The 23,514-nt window shown below is 45.3% G+C and overlaps 1 protein-coding gene across 1 annotated transcript in view; it reads right to left on the bottom strand.

Moving 5' to 3' along the window:
* PARD6G (par-6 family cell polarity regulator gamma) overlaps positions 1–22,948 on the bottom strand; it is a 67,536-nt gene extending 44,588 nt beyond the window's left edge. Inside the window, exons 1-2 of the mRNA XM_082311151.1 lie at positions 22,835–22,948; positions 9,058–9,280 (exon numbers count right to left, since the gene is read on the bottom strand). Coding sequence (XP_082167277.1) covers positions 9,058–9,280; positions 22,835–22,906 — 295 coding nt within the window. The 5' untranslated portion in view covers positions 22,907–22,948. The remainder of the gene's footprint in view (positions 1–9,057; positions 9,281–22,834) is intronic.
* Positions 22,949–23,514: the final 566 nt, after the last annotated feature.

The raw sequence follows: 23,514 nt of genomic DNA, 5'->3' as shown, positions 1-23,514 counted from the left end.
TATTTGGATGCAAATTCAAATTAAATAAACATTCTCCTGCAAAATTTCACATTTATTTTTTAAAAAATTCTGAACTCCTCTGTTATTTCTAATGCGAAGGGATAATCAGAGAAGAAAACAAATTGGTCTAAGACCCATGGTAACAGGCAGTTTTTCCTCACTAATTGCTATTTCCATACCTGCTTTGTCACTGCCTCTCCACCCCACTGGTGCCAATGCTCTCCAAGCCGCCTTCTAGCACTTGGAGTAGAACAGGCACCAGCACCCGCACGCTTTCACCCAACGCACGCTCTCCTGCCCAGTGCGCGACAGCCTGGCTGAGCAATTAAAAACCTAAGGCAAGGAGTGGAAAGCTGAGAGCTGAAAGGAAGAAAAAGCAATAAATGGGACAAAGAAGCAGAATAGAAAAAATACAAGAAAATTAAGGTGGGGGGTGAGATGAGTGGTGTAGAAGTTGTTCATATGAAGTTTTCAGAGGTTACTTAATGTCAGCATATGGCAGGGGACTGAAGAGCAAGAACAACAGTGAAGTTTTCTAGGTTAATAGTTTCCTTAATATTCCCACAGGATTCTTTGCTACTCTAAACATAGCGCAGAGGAAAAAATAAGATTTGAGTAGATCATCATCAGGGGCAGGTTCAAGAAAGAGTTCTTTCAACCTCCCCCAGCCCACTTTCTCTCTTGGAGTTGAAAAATATCCAGAGTTCTTACGCAGTATTAATGCTGACACTTGTGTTTAAATTTGGAGTATGCAATCCCAACAACACAGGCAGTCTGAAGACAAAAGAGGAGCTTTCAGTCACTTAAAAAAAATGGTTTGAGTTGAGTTGTATTTCGAGTTAATTTTTCAATGCCTGCTACAAACACCTAGCAGAAACATCCTTCACTGCATGCTTGCTTTCAGTGCAAGAGTCGACCGATCAAGCTGTCAGAAGCCCTTTAGTGTACTTAAGAAGTTTAGAGTACTTCAGAAATTTAGAAAGCCTATTCCTGAAGACCTGAATCTTGAGTTAATGTTTGTATTTGCATTGTGCTATCTACCCTCCCTCACTACATGCAAGCGACTTTGAGCCTGTGAGGTCTCTTCAGGTAAAATCCGGTGTCAAAGATGATACTGTCAAGTGCACTTCGTTATTATCTGCACATCCTACTTGTTTCCATCGCTCACAGGAGGGAAATGACAGCTAGGCACAACAGGAAAAAACCTGAGCCATGAGCAGGAAACAGAATCTCTTGTTTTGACTACTAAGGTAAGGAAAGACAAATAGTGGAAAATTCCCTCATAGGGACCTTAACAGAGCTGGATCATCTGACAAGTCTTCCTCACCACAGTTTTTATATGGCTAAGCCACCTGTTAGAGCAGCTTCACTATATTAAATAAAAAGGGTCAGACCAAAGAAGAAAACAAGAAATAGTTTTACTTGAGACTATCTTTAAGTAGACATAATTGAGGGGTTCTTCTATTTTGCCTTTTTAAGTATGGTCAGAGCCACAATCTGCAACTATAAGACAACAAACAGGAGTTTGGAGGGACAGAAAAGAGTGGTTATTTGCTTGTTCTTATGTGGGTTACCAGCTAAAGCAAAGCATGGAGTTGAGTAGAGGTTTCTATTAAAGGCTGCACAAATTCCCACTGTAAATAAGTCTCTTTAGTCTAAATTCAGCAGAACGTGTGGTGCAGGTACCAGCTTGATGCAATTTTTAAGAAGCATCAACTGTTAAAGTTGATTTTTATTATTAATATATTTGATTATGTGCTTTTTATTATTAAGTTATTAAACTTTAAAACTGAAACTAAATCCCATGTAGCTTTAACACAGAAGTGCAACAAACATTTGCTGCCAATAACAGAACAGCAGCAGCGGTGGCATTTTTGCCAGGCTTCTGTTCCATGCTTACTGCACACTACAACTGCTAATATTTACGCACCACATATTTCTGCAACAGTTCCCACTACCAGGTATCGACCGACTCTACAAAGCCTATCTGTAGGCTATGGTATTTCCACACGCTTTCCCCTCCTTTCACTGAAAATTCTTGTTTACCAGGTGTTCTGACTGCAATTAAAGTAACCAGTGATGAAAATCAAATATCCTCATACTCTAACAAGGGAGTTTTCAAGGAGAAGGAGAGAAGCAGCCTCATGCTGGCTCTGCTCAGCCACCAGGTATCACTAACCGTGCCAGCAACAAAATCCAAGGCTGTTTTGTGTTTATGTCTGACAAGCCAGATAAAACATAATGTTTTTAAAGATGCTTAATAAAGTAGTTGAAAGATAATGATTACCCAGTCTCATCATTTGCACATGAAAGGTGGAGCAGAGAAGTTACAGTAATTCGTTGCCAGACTTCAGTGGAACAAACAGCTGCATTTTACTTATCTTCAGATATCAAAGGACTTGAGTAGGACAAAGATTACTCGGCTTGACAAGCATTCAAAGACCCCTCCAGCTCAAAACCAGAGATGTTTCTGAGGAAAATCATGAAAGGATTTAATTTAAGCCTAGCAGCAATTCCTATTATACTAGCATGAAATCTACCACCATCCCCTAATCTTGTCAAAGCTAAGACGAGATGCTTTTGCCTTCTTTCCAAATACAGTGGCGTTGCGCATTTCCAAAGGCTGCAAGCAGAGAAGTTCTTCCTCCTAGGAAGCAGAGGCTTCATGGCAGTGTTAAGTTGCTTTAAACCTGCTGTGGGCCTGCCCATCACATGCTAGCTCCTCATTCAAACAACTAGTTTTCTGCCGAAGAGCCGGCTCAGAGAGCTCAGCCCCTGGGTCACACCAGCGCCAGGGCAGAGGAGACAGGGTAGGAGCCCTGGGACAGCCTGACCAACAGCAGAGCCGCATCTTCCAGCGCGCCGATGAGCTACGACAAGTGTCAGAAGAGTTTCTTCTCCCCCATCCCATACAGGAGCAGATAAACTGAAGACCTCAAGTCACTTTCTCTGCACCCTTAAATTTATCTTACTCCCTCAGACTCATATAAGACCATTGTGAAAATCTACACAGCTCAATCAAGAGCAAGACCAGAAGCAGTTCAGTATTTTCCCTCAACATGTGCTGCAACCTGCTTTATTATTTAATATATCAGATACCTTTACCAAGAGCAGTAAAATCACATTGTTCTTGTTCGGAAAGACAACATTTTGAGAAGGTGAAGTCAATGCCTGTCCTGTAAAATAAACAGGAAGGTTACCGAAGAACCAAAAAGATGTGAAAGACTTCAACTCAAACTTTTCCAACTCTACCCGCTCTAGAAGGCTGAGCAGAGAGTTAAAGTTTTTAGGTAGCTGGAAACAGGTTTCATTTTAGTTGCTGCCTCAAAGCCAGTTTTAGTGTTTAACACATGCGGTTAAACAGCCAACCACCATTCCTGGGGATTATCTGCTTAGAGTATGAAAGACAATAAAACAACCCACCATTGGTTTTTCAGTCAGACGTGGGCATGATTCCCATTAGCACATTTTTATTTTAAAACTCAGTGTGATTGCTATGATTTTTATAATACAAGAAAGCTAAGCACAGATGTTGGTACTTCGAGCAGAACAGAGCTTTGCCAGGTAAATAACAAATTGCAGAGTTATGAACTGCTTCTGAACATGCAGAAATATGTTGCGTGGCACAACAGTTTAAATACATTAGTCACTGCACGCAGTTGAAGAAAAACAGCATCTTCCAATCTTTAATTTAATGTAAATTAAAACAAGCCAAATCCAAAACCCAACCAGGTAAATGCACAATTTTCCCCTGTTGATTTTGGATCAAGCTTTAAGTGAGAACTGATGGTAGACAGCAGCTCTAACCACTCAAGGAGAAAAGCAATGACTGGTGTTCACTACTGGTTTAACTGTTCACAGTAATGGACTGTTAAAATATAACTACAAAAGAAAAGATACTTATAGCAAGTTTCTGAAGATGGTACTTAATTGGGGTTTTTTGTTTGTTTTTTGTTTGTTTGTTTGGTTTTTTACACACTATCAGTTTTCCAGACAGCAAAATGCAAGACAATACAGGTAGCAGAAGACATCAGCCTCCTCCAACTTCAGGCCACCTCAATTAACAGCTGCAGTTCATTTGTGGCATTTGCTAAATTATTATGTAAAGGCCTGTTCCAGTTAGCTGTAGAGAGTGTCTTAGGGTTATCTGCTGCTAGAATGCTCTTCAGCTTCTTCAGGTTTTGTGTCTTTTACGTTCTTGCAAGAAGTGTGATATGTGACAAAGATACGCTGAAATACAGATCCAGCATCTGACACTTCAGCATTTCACCTGTCTCCTGCTTGTAGACACTTACCATGAAACCATGTAAACCTTCAGAAAGGTTTAAAATTAGTTTTATTGATGGAAAGATTGTGAATTTGATCTAGAATCCGCTTTAGGATTGACAAAGTCCCCCCCACATTCGTTAATTTACTGTTATTTTTATGGAAGTTGCTTAAGAGCAATAGTAATACACCTGCTGATTCACAGGAACAACAGCTGTACTCACGCAACAGCCACATGCACAATCGCAGTCCCTACTGACACTCTATATGCCTTGTCAAGACTGCCTGAATATTTAAGTTTGTTATTTCTCCAAACCCCAACTCCTTCAAGTTCTCCTTAAGAAATGTTGTGCTGAGGGATACGTTTTCATCAACACTACGGATTTATAGGAACAAAACCACTTGCTGAAACTCAGGCAAAGCAAGTAGAGGTCCAAAACCTCAAACCACCATCAGGACACACCTCCAGTTGTGATGGGGACAAAACAAAAAGGCTTCCCAGAAGAAGAGTTCATTTGACCTCAGTCAGGGATCAAGATGAGGCCTGACAGGCTGCTCACCACCTCTCTCATCTCCTTTGCTACTGGAGCTACAGCAGATTTTCTGTTACTGCCCATTACTCTATAAACCCTAAAGAGCAGTAGGAAGTGAAGGTCTGGTCATCAGCAGCCTCTATCACCTCTCCCAGAATCAGAATCATTAGTCTGGATTTACAGTGGTGCGCTCAGCTAGAATTAGAGCCAAATACCACTCCATTCACTATGCTTGCTGTACTTCAGCATCTTGGTCCTGGATCTACCTATTTTCCTTGGAAAAAAGTGCTGCACAGAGTACTTACATGGTGATCGGCATGTTCATTTTGCAACACTTCCCTGAGTTCCTGAACTTCCTAGATTAAACACACCATAGCAGGTAGCCCAAGCAAAAGAGGCTAAATCTTGAAATCTCTGTTACCTGATAGACTGCCATTTACATCTTTATGCCCCACTTGCAAAGTTCAAGGAGTCGTTTCAGGCAGGTTTACAATGAAGTAGTCGTTATAATTCTGCTATTTGTTCCATTCTATTTAAGAGCCTCCAATACAGCACGGTTTGAACACATACTCTGCCTCTGGGAGATAGGCATTAAAGTGAGATTTGATAACAACATCATTCCATTTAATCGTACAAGGAAAAATGTAATGTATTCACAGCATGTAATACTAACTCAGTTTTTCTGTTCTTTGTTTCTGCTTGAACTCATAGCTTACACTTAAATATTTTTGCAGTATTCAAAAGATTGCCTCAAGCGCTGTAGTTTAAATCAGACACAGAACAAATGAAGTCTTGAAGATATGATGACCAACTGCATCATCGGATAAGCTCTTCCTTCACACAGGCCTTGGCTAGGGTACAAGAGTTCAGTTATTATGGAGCAAGTCAAACACATCCATAATTCCTTGCATTGTTCTAAGGTCTTTGGGGCATCCGTCCCTTCCCCAGCAGCAAGCACCTTCCGTAGAGAGTTCTGGATATGTCTGATACCAGTTACAGCCAAGTGAATAAATTCTTGGCCTCAAAGCATCAGCTGATATAAATCACTACTGTGCTAACGAAGCCAAAAGAGCCACATCAGTTTATGACACAGGACATGACCCATACTTGCAGCCTGGGAAAGCAAGTCAAAAGAAAACTGCCTTTTCTTTTTATAGCCTGGTTCTCTAATTAGGATTTTTGTCTGCACTGTAATTTGGTATTGGAGAAAACTAAAAGAAGAAAAGAGCACCACATACTTTCAGCAGATGGATCACTAGGAGCTATAAAAACTTGTCATAGCTGAGTTTACTCAAACATAAGCTGCAAACGTCCAGAGCCTTCAAGATCTCAAAAAGCACAAACAGTAATTGTTGCAAGCACACTGGGAATGGCAATTCCGGTCCTTAGTAAAAAGGCTGGCTAACAGGCACTGACATCCCCTGCCGGGGGAAGGAATGGCTACTGTGATCCTGAAAAATTTGGGGCTCAGGAGACTTGAACACAAAGGAGGAAGTAGAATAAAACAGCCATCCCATACCTGGACACCAACCTAGCATGTAAGAGTCCACGTAGTGTGCACGTGGTTTGCCTCTGGGGACAAGCGAAGGAAGCGCTTTTGAATTGAAAAAGTGCAAGACTAAGCTCAGATAAAAAACAACTAGGCAAACAAAAATCAAACTAGCAAATTGTTGCTTGATTATTGTGCAAAGAGTAAGTTACCTATTTTGCCACTCTGGGAACAAATAGTTAAGCTGTTTTAACATGATTGTATAATTCACTTGACAAAGATAAAGGATAACCCAGCTGGTGAACTGGGAAAACAGATAAGATGACTAATCATGCAGTTGATAAACAGTTTGCTCTGCTAGAAAGAGACCTGAACTTCAACTATTCAGTCCTTCCATGCCTGCATGCCTCAGCCTAGTTCTCTCAAACCCTCCCTACTCTATAACACTGTGAGAACAGCCTTTGGCAGCCACCTCCCAGGACTTCTCCCACTGAAGGGCAGCTATCCCTGACCCAGCAGGCTAGAGAGCCCATGCTCCGCAGCCTCCTTTCAAAGTCACAAAAGAGGACTGGCCTCATATTTTACTGGCATCCCTGTCAGCTTAATTTCCTGCCTCTGAAGTCAGAGTTTAGGGTGTGAGCTGAAGCACTGCAGACACATCACATTCCTCTGGATGGCACAACGATTTCTTGGTGGTAGTCACCTTGTTCTCTAGTGCAGACCTCCCGCAGAAGGATCAGGATTACTCTGTCACCCCAGTCTGAAGACAGGGAAAACAGCGGGGGTATGGTGGAGCAAAGGAAGAAGGGACAAACAAGATTTCAGTAATTCCTATTATGGAAGGGAACAAGTTCTAAAAGCTTCCTCTCAGGAAAGAAAATGGACATGACTGATACTTGTGGATGCTCCCAAACAATCTCAAATGTTAACCCCCAGGAGTCCCTTATTAAAGGTGCCATTAATCAAAGGGACAGGCCAGAATTTACTGTGCCCTTCAGCTTTATAGAGGGAGAGCAGGAGAATGTTGGGAAAGCTTTCAGGCTTTGCCACACATGAGGAGGCATGGGCCTGTCTTCCCTCTTGTATGAGCTTTCTTACTCATCACCATGATTCTTTCTCTGAGCAACAGGTAAAAGAAAAGCTTTTTTAAAAAGGAAATACTGCACTTTTCCATTAAGGTTACAAGTCTTAAACCTCCACAACTAGCATACTACTTCTACTGAAGGAGAGGAGGGAGCATTTTTCCACATGTAGTCGACAGTTTTCTCTTATTTGCCTACTTCTGCGATCAGCATTTCGATGGCAACCCCCCTCCCAACGCAGAGTTAGGGATACTCTGGCTTCAGCAGTCTGCCCAAGCAGGGCAAGGACAGCTGCATTTTGAACAGGATCGATCCAGAGACATGAATAAACTCGAACTGATGCAGGCATGACAAAGTCATGCAAGCGATTTCTCATGACCTGACCCACCATGAGCATTCACAAGCCCTAACAGGCATTGCAGGAAGGAGACTTAACAGGACTTGTCATCCACCTTTGCATTTTCTGCACAGGAAAGGAGAGCTAGCAACCCAAGTCCTCTCCCACAGACATTTCCACTCATCTGACAGACACACGAACAAAAACTGCTCTAGACCCTCTTCTCCATTGCCTCCTTGAGCACTTATTCCCATCTAAAAGAAGGCGGCAGAAAACATGCTTTGAATGGGGAGGGCCACAGAGCCCTGGCTATATCTGATGACACCGAATCGAAACACACGCTATAGCAGCTCATACCAACGAGCAGGCTGAAGCCTCCTGCTAAATCCTTATCAGTACAAATGCCCACACAGCAGAGAGTCCAGGTCAAAAAAGCTACATGACTCACTGAAGTCTCAGATCAAGTCTCATTTCTGACTCTGCTACTGACAAGATTTTAATTCCAAAAGTCCCGTGGAATAAATCACTACATGATTGAAAAAACGTGGAGGTAGTGTTAACACAGTGTTAGGTTCCCCTGGGATTTAAGAAGCTCTGTGGGGAAGACACCTTGTTATAAAAAGCAATCTTCATCTGAAGCGACTGCCAAACATGGTCTTTAAGGATAAGGTTTCAGATATCTGCAATAAGAGTTTGACAAGAACAACACACAGCCACTTAAACCTGATGTCATCTTAACATTTGGGCAATTCTGCCCAACGTTCGCTTGATGATTCAAAATGGGAAGATTCAACACTCTTTAGTGTAAGGACAGAGGGGAGAATCATCATTTGTCTGTCTGCCAGGTCAACATAGTCAAACAAGATCTCATCTGTGACAGAATTTTTTTTTTTTTTTTAATAACTACATATCTATGAGCATTCACACACTACACAGGCGTGAATCATTTGGGTATGACACTGACTATGAAGATGGATAGACAAGATTTCTGAATGTGAGTAGTAGTACAACACTAGGATCCCCTCCCTCAAACAAGTGGAGCGGTGCAGTTGGCATGCTCAAGTGATGACCCAGTACCAGCAGCACAAGGTACGCTCTCCTCAGAAAAGAAGGGGCTCATGGTGATTCTCAGCATGTTATCCTTCAGATGCCTTACAGGCAGCAATGCAGTCCCTATACCTGCCCTGAAGTCACGCCATTCCTGCAAGTTGTAATGAAGTGCCTGAGAGGAGGAGTGAGAGAGCTCCTAGGTCCCTCTTACATCATTTCAGCTTTTAAATGGGGGCCACAAATCAACTCTTCACCTTGCCCCAGCACACTTCGAGGCACCAAAATGAAACTGCATCTTACCTTGTCTTTGTATAAAAACCCTGAGCAGTGGATGAGCACTTGAAACAGCCTTGAAGAAGTTGTCATCGTTATTAATAGGGAGAAGGTCTCCATGCACATCAGCATATCCGATCATCACTTCCAGGTTGGCTATGTGATGAATGTGAAGAATTAGTTTGTAGAAGTCTTCAAACTTTCCTGGCTTGTAGCGATCCAGGGAGAACCTTCTGAACTCTGCCCCAAACTGCAAGAGAAAACAAACAGAGTGTCTGCTATCAAATGTCACCACAGCCAATGCTCTAGCTTGGCATTTGAACATGGTATACATCACCTCTCTCTTTCTATGATGAATATAGTCACGTATCGGTGCTTTCAAGTCTACAAATGACCTTTTAGGTCCTCACATTAGAATATAACCATGGCTACCAAGACACCACCCTGCTTGACAACAGATATGCTCAAGTGTGCCACCTTAAAAGAAAGTGTCTTTTTTAAATATTAAGTTTTCATTAATCCTCTAGAGGATAATTGCATTTGTAGGATTTAACTTTGAAGCTCCATCATTCATTATCATCATCTCAGGCATCCACAGAACCATTCTTCTCCAAAGCAGAAGTGTTCACTCTACTGCTTTCAAAAGAAGTCACTCAGCTATTCAAACAACCTTATAAAAATTCTTTGCACGTATCCCATCAATACCACTGGGATCCCAACCACAAGACCTTTAAAGAAGTGTGGTATGCGAGCGCACAGCTTGTTATTAGGAAATACACTCACTCTACATGCCCCTTTAATTTCCTGGTATCCATATAGGAGGAGGAAAGTTCCTATTCTAAGTTAGTTTTCATGGGTTTAATTTTTTTGTCACTCCACCGGTTTTTATTTTTGAAGCTTTACAGACCAGTAAGTGGCTGGAAAAAAAAAAAAAAAAAAAAAAAAGGGTGTGATTTGGCACAAGACAATTGAAAATGTTATAAATCCATGAAGTTATTTTAAGTAAGTCAGAAAGTGATTGAGGAAAAGATTTGGACCTTATTTCTGATATTAGAAACCAAATATGCTATTAAGAGTAGGAGGAAAAATATTAGATTCTCTAATGAAGGAAATGATGAGTGTGAAAAAACAGGCATCTAGTTAAACTAAATAGCTTAAATCATCTTTCTGGTACATTTAATTTCATAATTCAGATTGTATAGTACTAGCAAACTACTGTTCAGCCACTGAACCTCTAAATCATGCTAACTCAATCCTGAAAGCATAGACCATGTCCACAAATCCAAGAACAAGGAAGGCTGTGACTAGGATCTCATGGAAGTTCTCATCTGCAAAGTCAGTCAATACCAGGCCAAGAAACCAAAGACAAAAACAACTAACAAGCAGCAAAGAAGGGGGGGGGGGGGAGAAGAATTTTCTGTAGATAAATTCTTTCTCGAAATGGAGAATGACTTGCTTAGAGGTTCTCAGATGTTAAATCAACTTATACATGCAAGCCACTTTTGCTGAGACTTACAAAAGTATGAATCATCACCATAATCATCTTCAAGAAAAAAAAAAAAACAAACAAAAAAAACAAACAAAAACCAAAAAACCCAACCCTACCAGCTTTGGGTGCAAGCATGTTCTCAAATTACTTCTGCAGTTATGAAAATCCCACTCTTCAGCATCAAAGCCTAGTTGCGATCATCTGAAAGCTAGTTTAGTCAAATTATGCTGCTTGTTTGTAATATTAACTGCTAGTTCCAGTTTGGATTTCAATTCAGAGTGCCCATCCAAATGCACAAAAGCCGAACAAACCACAGCTGGTTCCAATGGAGGAAAAACAGTCCTCCTTTGTCCTCCACCCTCTGCTCCTCTCCAGAAAAATCCAAGTGGCAACTTACTTCTGTTGACACATTTCAAACTGAAAAAAAGCTTAAGTCTTTTTATTTGTAAAGTATCTTAAAGTTTTCTTTTTCCTGGATTCAAACAAGAAGCAACCATCTTCAAGTGACAAGTTTAACATCTACACGGCAAACTACAGGGGCAGGAACAGGATCTTCGTAGGGTTTCTTCGTAGGGATCTTCGTAGGGCTGCATCTCCTGCACACCTGACCAGGAACAAAGGACTCCGTTAGCCAAAAAAAAGCACCAGGCCAGGGTATTCGGATGCCAATCCCAGTAACCACTTCTTTACCGGACAGACAACTTGTTCAGGACCGTTAGCATGCACAGTACTTGCAAGGAGGCGGATGCTGCGCAGTCTCACACCAGGCAGTACAACACCCGTCCTACACAACGACCCGGCCACCTGCCCCGCACGGGCTGCCGGGGGAGCCCATCGGTCCTGCTCTGCCCGACACACGGCACCGAGGCACAGCCCAGCTCCCGTGCTGGGGCATCACAGGCAGCAGGAAAGCGACATGGGAAAGGAGAGAGGAAAGAAGCAAGGATGGTTATTTACACCTTGGTGTGACCCAAAGTTCAGCTTGAGCTGCCACATGAGAGGAGGACAGCTGGTGAAAGGGCCAGGCCTCCCTCCCAGCCTAACCCCCGAGGGCACGCTAGGCAGGCTAGTATCAGTGGAGGCTGACACGTGGGTAGCAGTCCACCCACAGAGATGCAATTGCAGACTCGGGGTGCTGAGATCCGATGCGAACACTGTATAGTCAAATGAACTCGTTCACACGTTCAGCCTCAGGAAAGCCCAAGAGACAATTTCCTTCACCTAGGCACGGGACGACGATAAACGAATGCAAGCCATTTCACTTGCGCTTTGTGCTTTTTGCATGACGCAGCCCTTTAAGGCAAGGGAGCTAGAAGGTGATTCTGCAGAGAGGAGGAGGAGGGAAGAGTCTCTTCAAAAGAGATTTAAGCAGATAATGCGGATGATGTTTTGTTGTTTAAAGGTTAGTATTACTGTAGTAGTAGTTTAGCTGATTAATTCAACCCGTGCATACACACAGGCAGCAACCATTGTCAACGGGTCTTTTCAGAAGAGGGGAAAAAAAAATGCTTCAGCAGTGACCGTTCATTCATCATCCCTAATGAGGCTGATAGAGAGTATCACAGTAATAATAGGTTTTGCAGTACCGCACAGCTTGGAGACTGGGTGCTCCGCATTGTATTCAGACAGGATTTCAAGATAACATCCACCACATATCTTCCAGAAACTACAAATTCTGAGGGCCTTGCAGAGATAGCCAAGATGACTATCTGCTTTCCTAAGCTAGAAACAAAGTTCATCTTTAGTATATCCCTCCACAGAGAGAGACACAAGGACTGGTGTCTGCCAGCAGAGTCTCTGCCAGAACAATACTGTATTACACTGCTTGATAAACTAAGTTTTAACAAGCAGATTAGTTTTCCATAATGAAGTAAATGATTCTGACCTATTTATCTAATCCAAATAGTGCATCTATTTTTGCAGAAGTCAGAGGACAGGAGGGTCCAAGGGAACTTAAAAGAACTTAATCTGACAGAGCTAATTATGACTGAAAAAACCTAGAAAGAACTGTACATTGTGTTTCACAAAGAATAAGCTCTGTCCTAAGATCCTTCGAAGTCTCAGCCAGCCACTAGCTGTCTGCAGCTAGATGACGAAAAGCACCCAACAAAATCCTATACATCAAGCAGGAACTCTGAGCAAAAACAGATGCCAAGAAAAATTAGGAAAAATAAAAAGAAAAACCAAAGTGTTCTGATAAAAGTTGTGTTAAAGAAGAAGCAAGTCACAGCTAGCTGACCAAAACTTACACAGGCTGACCAAGAGCAATCAACTGCCTTTTTTTTTTTTTTTTTTTTCCTGGCTAGGGGAGACCAGAGGTCAGAGAAGAGGAAAGAGCAGGATTTTGAGGTTTGTTTACTTGGAGGGCTGCTATTTTGTGAAATGAAATGGAAGAGTTATTTGCAAGCATAAGAGACCAACTTTTTTTTTCTTTAAATTTTAAGTTTCAAAAGTTTACAGGGTCAAAAATGAAGCCTATGTTTATGAGGTGCCATCCCTCTAGTTTATTGCTGGCTTTGAGTTCAGGCTATTGTAATAAGAAAACATCAAAGAGCAACATTTAGCAATAAACATGAATTATGTTAGCCACCTACTTCTCCCATGAAGTAAATATCAGGAACAGAAAGAAAAACAAACACTTTCATCCTTGCATAGACTGTAATTTCTACTTAGCTACGAGATTTTCAAAATGGGGAAGACCTGATCAGGGCTGCTTTATCAGTGAGAAGGAGCAGAGGCCAAGACAGAGGAGTGAAGACTGAATGTAAGTAAGTGGTTTTGTGCTGGCTGACTTCATCTGGGACTTCAGAGCTCTGCTGTCACATTCACGTCTGTGTTTCTGTCCCCTCTTTCTCCCCCAGCCATGTCTTCTCCAGCTCACCCAGCACTCTCTTACTCTGCTCCCAGTCTCACAGCGGTTGTCGCTAGTGGCAAGAGGCCACAACCAAGCAGATGTTCTCTGCAACAAGTTCTCTCTTCTCCCCTTCGACTGCCTGCCCCAAAGCAGCTCTGCTCCATCCCAATGATCAAGCTGGTGGGAAGCGTGGGATTTTGTGTTCTGCTCAGTCCCCTGCTCACCTCTTGCTATTTCTTCCAAGAGATAGTCACAAGAACAAGACATCCTCTCTTCTATTTGCCCTTCATAGGAACACCATTACAGACATGATTTCACTACCTTCTCCCTCAAACTTTGCTCCTGATTGGCATTGTGTCATACTCCCATCCTTCTCTTGTATTCTCCCCTTTCACTCCCCCATAAAAATACAGCCATGCTCAGTATCTTCAATTCTTAGAATAGTTTATCCCCCCCAAAGAAACCCAGTGGTTCCCCTTCTTTTTCATGCTTCTTGGACACAATGCTTCACGTCTCTGTTTTTCATCTGAAGAACAGCCTTTGCGACCCCTCCAGCAGTCTGTAAGGCTCAGTCCATGACAACACTTTTCTCTCATCTTCATCTACTCAGAAGACAAATTCACCTTCTTCCTCTGTCCCCATCACTCTCAGATCAACTTCTGTTCATGCGATGCTCCTCCCATGCAAGTTCTTATTGATTTCTTCACAGATGCTCAGCTGCCAGCTCAAGGGCAACTTAAAGCTAAGCTTTCCCTTTTCCCTGCTTCACTCACCTTTTTTCATGACTATTGGGCACAAGACCATTGCACTGCCTTCCCCAGCACCTGTAACTCCAGTACCACCCTTCATCCAGGCAGCTGCATATATCTATATGTTAATTACCCAGTTCTTTTCTGCCCAATATCTTAAATCCATGGACACCATTCAGCTACTCATCTGCACAGCTGGACTTTGCCTTGAGTGCTGCCCTGTACTTTTCCCTACCTTCCCTAAACACTATTTTGCCTCACTGCTACCCAGGTATTTCTTAGCACAAAAGCTGTTTTCCCAGCTTGTTCTTCTGAACTCACCATCCTTTCTTTGCCAGCCCTGCTCCAGTAGCTCCTCTCCTATCAGGTCACCTGCGTAGCTGCTTTCTCCCTACCATCTCTCTCAGCCAGTACTACCTCCAAGCAGCACACAGTACCAGCCTTCCTCACTGCCTCAACTCTTGATTTTTAAACACACAGTGCTGTTCTCCTTCAAGGAGCAGTCGTTCACAGCAAAGCCTTTAAAATAAATCTTTGCCTTAAGTGGCTGGTCTACCTTTCCAAAAGCAAATCTCTTCCTTTTTTCTTCCAGTCCCCTACACCTCTGGGAACAAACTAGAGTCTTTTTGCAAAGGATGTAGAACAAGTTCATCCTGTATTTTCAAGGGAACACCGAGCACCACACACACCACGTCACCACACAGCTTTAGCACGAATACTGCACGGGATACATACACCCATGGCATGTCACCATCAGCACAAGGGGGAAAGAACATCTGGCACCTTGCTGCCCAGAGAGACAAAGGGCCACTGAATCAGGAGGTCTGGTCAACACTGCCAACAGCAGACAAACCCGTGAGCCGAGCTTCCTGCAGAAAGGCATCCCTGCACTAGTACAGGTCCCTAGCAAGAGCAAACCATTTTCTGAACATTTACTAAGAGAGATACCAGTACGATTACAAGACACCTGTAACCAGTAAGGGCTCTGGCTGGTTGCAAACTTAAGACTCTCTTAGTTTCCGCCAGAGGTTTCCCCATGAGCTCAGGGCCAACAACAGCTGCAGAGTAGTTGTTTGATGCACACAGACACACACACACACACGCACACACCTAGCCAGACCTGACCGGGGACTGGGAACAGCTGTGCAGGGCGGAAGCAGGAGGGATGGCCCCAGGCCCGGTGGCCCTGGGGCTGGTGCACCACACCCTGCCCCAGACATTTCTGCCTCAATTAGCTTCAGGAATTTCCAATGGGAACGGGACTACCTCTGTACTGGGCGATTTTGCCCTCGTTTAAAGGGAGGGAATGTCTCCAAAGGTACGTTTCATCTCTAACTTCTGGCCTGCGTTGTAAAGGTAATTAGGAGCAAGCAAGCAATCCTTGGAAGAGCACTTCTTGGTTACTAAAAGCCAAGATTAAGTGCACACCAAGTCTCTTACAAAGGGAACGATAAGGGACTACTGAGGAAAGCACCATTAATTGCACCCCTGAAGAACTCCTTGGAGGTGGCTAGTCCTGCAGCCTGCCAGATGGAGCCTCCACAGGTATTTTAACCTCACGCTGGAGACATTCCTTTCTGACTTGGCTGTAAACAACTTTTCAACTTTAAAGAGCACCTCGGCAAATTAAAGGACCATTGTTCTGTGTTCTTTAGGACTGTTTCAGTGTGGCAAGACTAAAATTCAGAAGACTACTTACATAAGACAGACTGGCTGGACGAAATTGTAAGCAGATCAGAAATTCCCAAGTTACTAGACTAAAAATGATTATGAAAGCAAAGGTGAGAACCTGGAGGCAGGATCAAGGATAGGAGGGCATGGGAGGTGCTGAAACACAAGGTAGCAGCCCTAGCCTCCTGGTCAATGTATTCATAGGGATATTGATAACCATCTGGTTAGCACAGCTAGCACCCAAGCCTGTAACAGATAATTCACTTTGGGAACATTGTCAGAGGAACTACCATCTTTCAGTAACTAGGTTTTGACTTTTTTTTTTTGTTATGCAGGACCTGAGACTATACCCCTAGTAACCAGAGCATATCCTCCTCCATCCCATGCTCTGTGAAGCCAGGTAGCTCAAAGCACGCGTCCCAGCCTTCCCTGTATCTCCCACAGGCACCGCTGCTCACATTGTGCCAGAGCACAGGTCAGAGAAGATAGTTACACTGGGCCAGTGCTTATCACAGCTGTCACCTGAACAGAACTATCGCAAAATGACTTGTCTATGCAAAACCTTTTCAGGTGAAAAGTTTGGCCTCTCATCTGCGAAGGGCAGCAAGCAAGCACAGGGCCAGCTGTTGTGGCTCGGCCGCTGCACGGTAACTTGTTCAGCTGTGGTCACTTTCTCTCAAGTCACCTCACCATTTAAAGACAGACGTGAGTTTACTAGGTATGACCGCTTCAGAAAGTCATCCTACTATGAAAAACAAAGATTTGTAATAACAGAGGAACCAGGAGTTGAGTAGATGCTATTTAGCACATCAGAATAAATACAATACCTACTGTCAGAAGTGCAGCAAACTGGGAGGGAAAGGAACAGAGGCAAGATTTCTGAAGAGTTTAACGTTTTACGGTCTCTTTCCCTTGACACATTTTGCAACAATCCAGACAGTCTCAAGTTGCTATTGCTGTGGCATACTGTCTTCATTTGAGAGGGGGAAGCGTTGCGGTTTTCTGAGTCTGTGCCACATTTGGTTTGCATATAATCAAATATGTTTTGAAGCTCAAAACCAGAAGTTAAATCAGCTGGTTACAGGCCTTTTCACTGCACTTATTTTAGTTTTACTCTAGGTATGACAAGCATGATCTTAACTTGGAAGAATCTGAAGTACTGCTTAAAAACTTAAAGCAGACTTAAAGTCTGTTTTAACATCCTGTAGGTTTAAAGAGAGTGATGCTTTTTGATCCATTTTGAAGTGTGCTACACATGGAAAACATTTCTTAAAACTTCATAAGGCCCATAAGGCTTCAGGGTTAGAGTGAAATCAAAGTACAAAAGGCTGGAAAACACAATTTGTAGACCTCTCTCACTTAGTTAACACCAGGCAGAGAAGAACCAGACCTTTAAAATCTCTTTACAGGGGTCTGCTAAAAGCAAGTTTGCTCTTACTGCTATTGCTACAGTTATAACGCTGCTTGACGATATACTTTATACCTTTCAAATACACAATGTGTGCACATGTACTGTAATAGCTAAACAGTCATGTGACATGCAATATTGCTAAAGTGTCTGAGCAATACCAGCAACTTTTTTTTTTTTTGGGGGGGGGGGGGGGGCGGGGGGAAGGATGTGAAAGGTTTAAAACAGCTGTCTTAATTTAACAAGCACAGGTACACTCCTCCTAAGAAGCAGAGACGACACATGAGCAGGACAAACCACCCACAAGCTGTTTGGATATTACATCAATCTAGCAGTTGGGCAGGCTTGCTGAAGCACTGACTTCTACACTTGCCCAAGACCAAAACACATCATTTTATCTGCTAGCGACTTCATAAGAGGACAGAGCATAGCTGATCCCAAACATGTTCTCTGTCTTCAAGGCCCAGAACAGCATCACATCTACACTCTGCATCCATCAAAATATGATTGAAAATTTATTAAAAATCCATTTGCGGCATCCATCTGAACACCAACATTTACTGGAACAAAGTCAAACAGGATGGGAGAAGGGGAAAAAAATATGGTTATAGTTAACTGGATATATTTATCTTAATGGGTTTGTTTATAGTAGTAGGGTGTTAGTCAAATTATTGTTCATTTGTAAATCAGTTTGTAACGCAAGAAAACATGACACTGTTCATAAGGCAGAAATGTCACAGTCAGCACTTGAGTCAGGTAGCTGCATTTTTATAATCCTCAGCCATGATCAAAAGTTCCTATTGTTCAGCAACAAAAAGGGTTGTTTTTTTTTTCCAAAGGACTATTTTTCAGGGAACCACAAGTGCATTTACCCACTTTTGAAAACATGAAAATGAATTCTTACTCGTACATACAGCTTGCAGGAAATAATATAGTAGTAGCAGAGTACTTTCCTGCTGCTTTTAAGCCAAAACCATAAAACTGTCAGTTTCAAAGTACAAAAAAACACACTTTCACAAACAATTCAAAGGGCTACCATTTAAAGGCCTGAGGCAATCTTATACTTCTACTATTCCAGAATATCCAAATGACTGGAAAAGAAGTACACACTTGGGCAGATAGCTGCCCTCCTATTTGAAAAGCTGTATATACAATCGAAGGAAAAAAAAAAATAAAAAATCTCTTTTCACTCAGAGCAGGACAAGAGAAGATTGGCTACATGGAGCTATAATTAAAGAGAAGTCTCACCATTAATGTAGGAATTCCTATTTTAAAAATATTTGTTCTTCTGTAGACTTACACTCATGGGGAAAGAGGCCTGCAAACCCTCTGTAAAGCTACGGAGAGAAAATGAAAAATAGGTTTGGGGTCTCGTGGCCACAGGCAGGACTCTTAACAAAACAAACAAAAAAAGCCCCACACATCGCATGCGCTGGAGCTCTTGGTAAAAGGAAGACGAGAGAGAGAAAGGGTCATCTGGAAACCTTTTTCAGAGATTAGAGGGAATTTCTCCAGAGGGGACAGATACTTCACTTGTCACCCGATGGGGGAAAGGAGCCAGTGAGTACTAGACACATGAGAATACACAGTTGTTTTAAGCCAGCAAGATAACGTGTTTTCAGATCCTGTCTAAAAGGGCTGAAACATTAATCCTGAGCTACACAGACAACACCTAGATAAGAACTGAGCTTCTAATGTATTCTGTCATGAAAGACGGGAGAAGAGGGATAAAGTGTAATTACAATTCAATTACTATTTTCCTACGACATGTGCCAATTTCTAAGCAGGTTTCTCTTTATCCTTCTGCTTTCCTAACTAGCAATAAACTTTTAAGTGTTTTGATTATAAGGCCAGCTCTCAAGGGAGGAGACAGAGGAAGGGAGGAAGCCTGAAGGAGAAGGACTTCTTAAAGCAGAAGACTACAGCAATTCCCATCACCGCCACGTCTGAAAACAGAGGTGCACACAGATGGCTGATGCTGTTCTCCCCTTCAGTATTTGCTGCAACACAGTGATTCGAGAGGCTTCTGCAGCACCTTACAGTCGCCCAGAGAAAAACCAACCTGAGGTATACCAAAAGGTGTTACACAGCACCATAAAGCTGATCCTTCTGCAAAGACGTGCAGCCAAAGAACAACATATCACTGTGAATGTTCCCACCGGGTAGTCACAAGGCATTAAAATACCCACGGACATGAGTGTTAGGAGCTGAAGCATGCTTCTGGGCCACATTCCCAGCAGGGAGTGATGGGTCAGGCGAGGTCCAGGGAAGGTACAGGCTGGTTTACACCAGCTGAAATCCTATCATCCACAGAGCTCACACGGCTGCTGGACAAGGAAAGAGGAATACCGCCTGCAGTTTTTGGCCCTTCAGCACAAGAAGGATGTTGAAAAACTGGAGTTGAGTTCAGCCACCAAGATGCTCCCTCACTCCTTCTCCCCTCTGCCCCCCTTTTTTTTAAATAATTCTCTGACACACTCCAGGAATCTTAAAACTTAAGGATATTTGGGGATTGCCAGAGAAGTGTCTTAACCAGTATGGTACTAAGGATCTGACAAACTCTCCCCTTTCAATAATCATGGGCACAAACTAACTTTCAAGAACTTTCTTTTGGAGAAAAGGAAGGAAACACAGAAAATCCAGGAAAATCTTGGCCAGTTTTCACAGAAGCCATTTCTGAATCGTGACTAATGCAACACACCAGCTGGATGGTGGTTTATCCTGAAGGAAGGAACCACCTGGTTATCATAACAGAGGCAGGGATATCAAAAACCCAATGTTTGCAGGTTATCACCTATCCAACTCCCCACAGCTATTTTTTCCAGAGCTCCTTCACATCCAACTCAATCTTCAGAGAAGGAGAAAAGCTATTTCACGACGTTGTCTAAAAGCAGCGTGCTCTCACACCCGGCTTGTCTGCTAAAAGAGATTCCACCTGCCCACGGCCTGCCACTTCCCCAACCTTTGAAAAGCCACCCGAGAATCCCTTGATCGCCGGCCAGCAGCATGCCCCGGCGCAGAGGCTGAGCTGCACCCAGCTCTGCTCACCTGGCAGCCTGCGCACTCAGGCGATAGCTGCAAAATCATGAGTTCTCAGACTCAACTTTCGAGTTCTCAGGCAAGTCCAGACAGGCCTCGTACTCATAAAACACAGGCAACTAAATGTTTAAAAGGCTGACTACATGCGGCTACCAAAAGCAGCACTATTGAATCTTTTTGTTTCCCCAGCCTTAAGATAGTCCACCCAATCAAAAAAAAAAAAAAAAAATCAATCCATATTACTAGATGATTGTAGCAGGACAACCCAGTGATCCACAGGGACAAGACATCATCATAACCGAACCTACAAGATTACCACGTTTTAACAGGAGGTATAAGGTCTTTATACAGTACCTTGCCAGGTACCACTGGCCAGAGCTTTTCATTGGATCTACTTCTAACCATTGAAGAGTAACTCCGGGAGAGGGAACCTACGAGCTTTACAGACAAAAGAAAACCATCTTGCAATGTCAGTACCAACGTCTGTTTGCCAACAATCCTGCAACAGCCTGCTGCATAAACAGTCTAGATGTTATTGCGCACAAGTCATGCTAACAATATAATCCCACCAGCACCAGGAAATTCAACACCTCCACTGACCCACGCTGCATGTTCATGGATCATCACTGGGTGTAGGCCCTCAGCAGAATATTTTGAATTTAGCCTCTATTTTAAGTTTCCTTCTAATGCAGTACAGTTCTCTAAAGTAACTTCTGCGCTATCAGCAGTGACAACCCTCAGCTACACAAAACCTCCACAAGTTTATTTTCCTTCTCTCCAGAAATCTGCAGTCATTCGTACACTTACAACCTCCCTAGATCACTCTGTGTCTATACAACTAGGTAGGATTCACTTACAGGATTCTTGCAGCTGTAAAGGAAGCTATGAGGTGTTCATTATAAGGTTGCTTTTTAATTGTTAACAGAACAAACTCAAGCTATGGCAATATTAAAGTAGAAGAGAGAGGATGAGCTTATAAAAAATTTCTATCTGTGGTCAAGGTTTTAGTTTGAAGCTCATACAGTCCATGGGGTGTAACTCGGTAACTAGAAAACAGGATCTGGAGCATTTGGGGGCCACAATGAACGTTGTGGGTGGGTTACACCTCAGAAGCAGTACAAACGGAACAAAACTTTCCAGCAATGGAAGCAGGACTGAACTTTTCAGGCCAGCTGAGCCCTTTCAAGTGGCAACGGGAGGTTAGGAAATAAGGGCCCCAACGTGTATTTAAAGGTGCCACGTTTAGAAATTATTTGAGAGTTCCTTGGACATAAAGCAGTTCTCCCACTGAAGTTATCTGACCGTCCACAGGTCTGTATGTTGCTCAAGGCTGTTTGATCTGAATGTAAATATTAACAGCAGCAAGGGATCAAAATGGGGAGCACCGAGCACAAAGACCCAAAGACACCTCCTCCAATATCATCTCAGCAGGGGATCAGGGCTGTGCACAATTCCAGGACATGCTAACATTACTCCGTACTCTCTTCACTTTAAGCGTTGCCTACCCCTTTTTTCTTATATGTGTATAAAACACGGGCTTCCACGGGGATTTCTCAGTTTTGCTTAAATGCTACTTATTTTTGCACACAGAGGTGGCAGGCAAGATTTCGGCGTGCTGGTTCAACCAAGAGCGATCCGAGCCTCTTGAAGAGAGCTCAGCGAGACCAGCCATAGCCACAGCCAACTGATACCATCATTTTAAGAGGCCAGGCTCCGGCAGACAGCTGTTTCTGCACATGACAGCCCTGCAGATCACAGCTCCTTCCCCAACGATACAAGCGTGCAAAAGCTGCCTGGCTTATGGCGGTGCCGGCAGCCCCAGGTAACACCTGGTAAAACAGCCACGGGTGGGTGAAGCTCCCCGCAGGCCTCGCTCTGGCTTCTCCGACTCGGGTCTGCAGCCGGATTTCGGCGCTGCCAGCACCGCCCGGGAGGACCTGGCCCTTCTCCCCGCTCCCAGCCCTCCCCTCCTCCGTGCCAAACCGCGCCGGGGTACCCGACCCCGGGGGGTCAGGAGCACCCCGGCTGCGGGCGGCCAGGAGCACCCCGGGGGCGGCACCGGCACCGCCTCCGGCCTCCCCCCCGCCCACCGGCGCCCCCGGCCCGAGCCCCAGCCCTCCCCCCCGGCGAGGCGACCGCCGCTTTCCGAGCTGCCCCACGAAGTTTGCGCCGAAGTCCCCGCGGCGAAACAAAAGATCGAGCGGGAGCGGCGGCCGCGGGGCCCCCGGCGCCCGCCCGCCCCGGCCCCGCCACCGCCCCGGGGGCAGGCGGGGAAGGGTCCCGCCGCCACCGCCGCCTCACACCGGGCAGGGGCGGCTCGCCGGGGGCGAGGCCGGGAGCCGCGCCGGGAGCGGGGATCCCGCCTCTCCGCCGGCTGCCGCCAGCCCGTCACCGCTCTCTGGGCTGCGCCTGGGGCACGGCTCCGGCAGCACCGGGCGGGGAGGCGGCGGGGGGAGGGGGGGTGGCGGTGAGGGATGCCGGGGGCGGGGGGGGCTCCATTCATTTCGGGGAGAGCCGCCGGGAGCGGAGCGGAGCGGGCCGGGCAGGGGCGCACCCGGCCGCCGCCGGTCGAGGCCGCGCCGCGCTCTCCTCACCTTACTCTTCACTTCCACCGCGCTGCACTCCAGATACCGCAGAGTCTGAGATTTGTTGAAACTCCGGTTCATCTTCCCGGCCCCGCTGCCTTCCCCCTCCCGCGCCGCCGCCGCCGCCGCCTCCCGCCCGCCCGCCGCGGGCCGCGCGCCCCCGGGACGCCCCCGCGAGCCGATCGCCCCGCGCGCGGCAGGCGGCACGCGGCGCCCCGCTACCGCTCGGCTCCGCTCCGGCCACTTTGTCCCGGCGCGCCAATGAGAGCGGCCGCTCCGCTGGGCTCGCGCTCCGGCTCCCGACAGCCGCGCGCCCTCCGGCTGGCGGCGGGCGGGGGCCTGGGCCGGCAGGCCACGCCCACGGCCACGCCCACCCTCCCCGCTTGGCCACGCCCCCCCGCGCGCGGCCGGCGGCGCCCCCGCCCCTCGGCGGCGGCGGGGCTGCGGGCCCGGGCGCGGGCAGCGGCGGTGGCGGCCGGGCGCGGCCGGCCGGGTCCCCCGGGCGCAGGCGTGCTCGCAGGTGCCCGCTGCGCGCCGCCGGGACCCGCGGGAACTTTGCAGGCGGCGCCGAGTATTCGTAAAGAGTCTCGGGGTCCGGCAGGCGCTGCCGGCGGTTAACGTGAGACCGCAGGCCGCCGGGCTGGGGCGGAGAGTTTCCACCGCTCCCGCCTTGAAATGAATCAGTGGCC

Source organism: Platalea leucorodia, assembly GCF_965183815.1.
Source record: "Platalea leucorodia genome assembly, chromosome: 1".
NCBI classification, from domain to species: domain Eukaryota; kingdom Metazoa; phylum Chordata; class Aves; order Pelecaniformes; family Threskiornithidae; genus Platalea; species Platalea leucorodia.
Note: the sequence above shows the minus strand (reverse complement) of the source record. Positions and strands in the feature narration are given on the sequence as shown.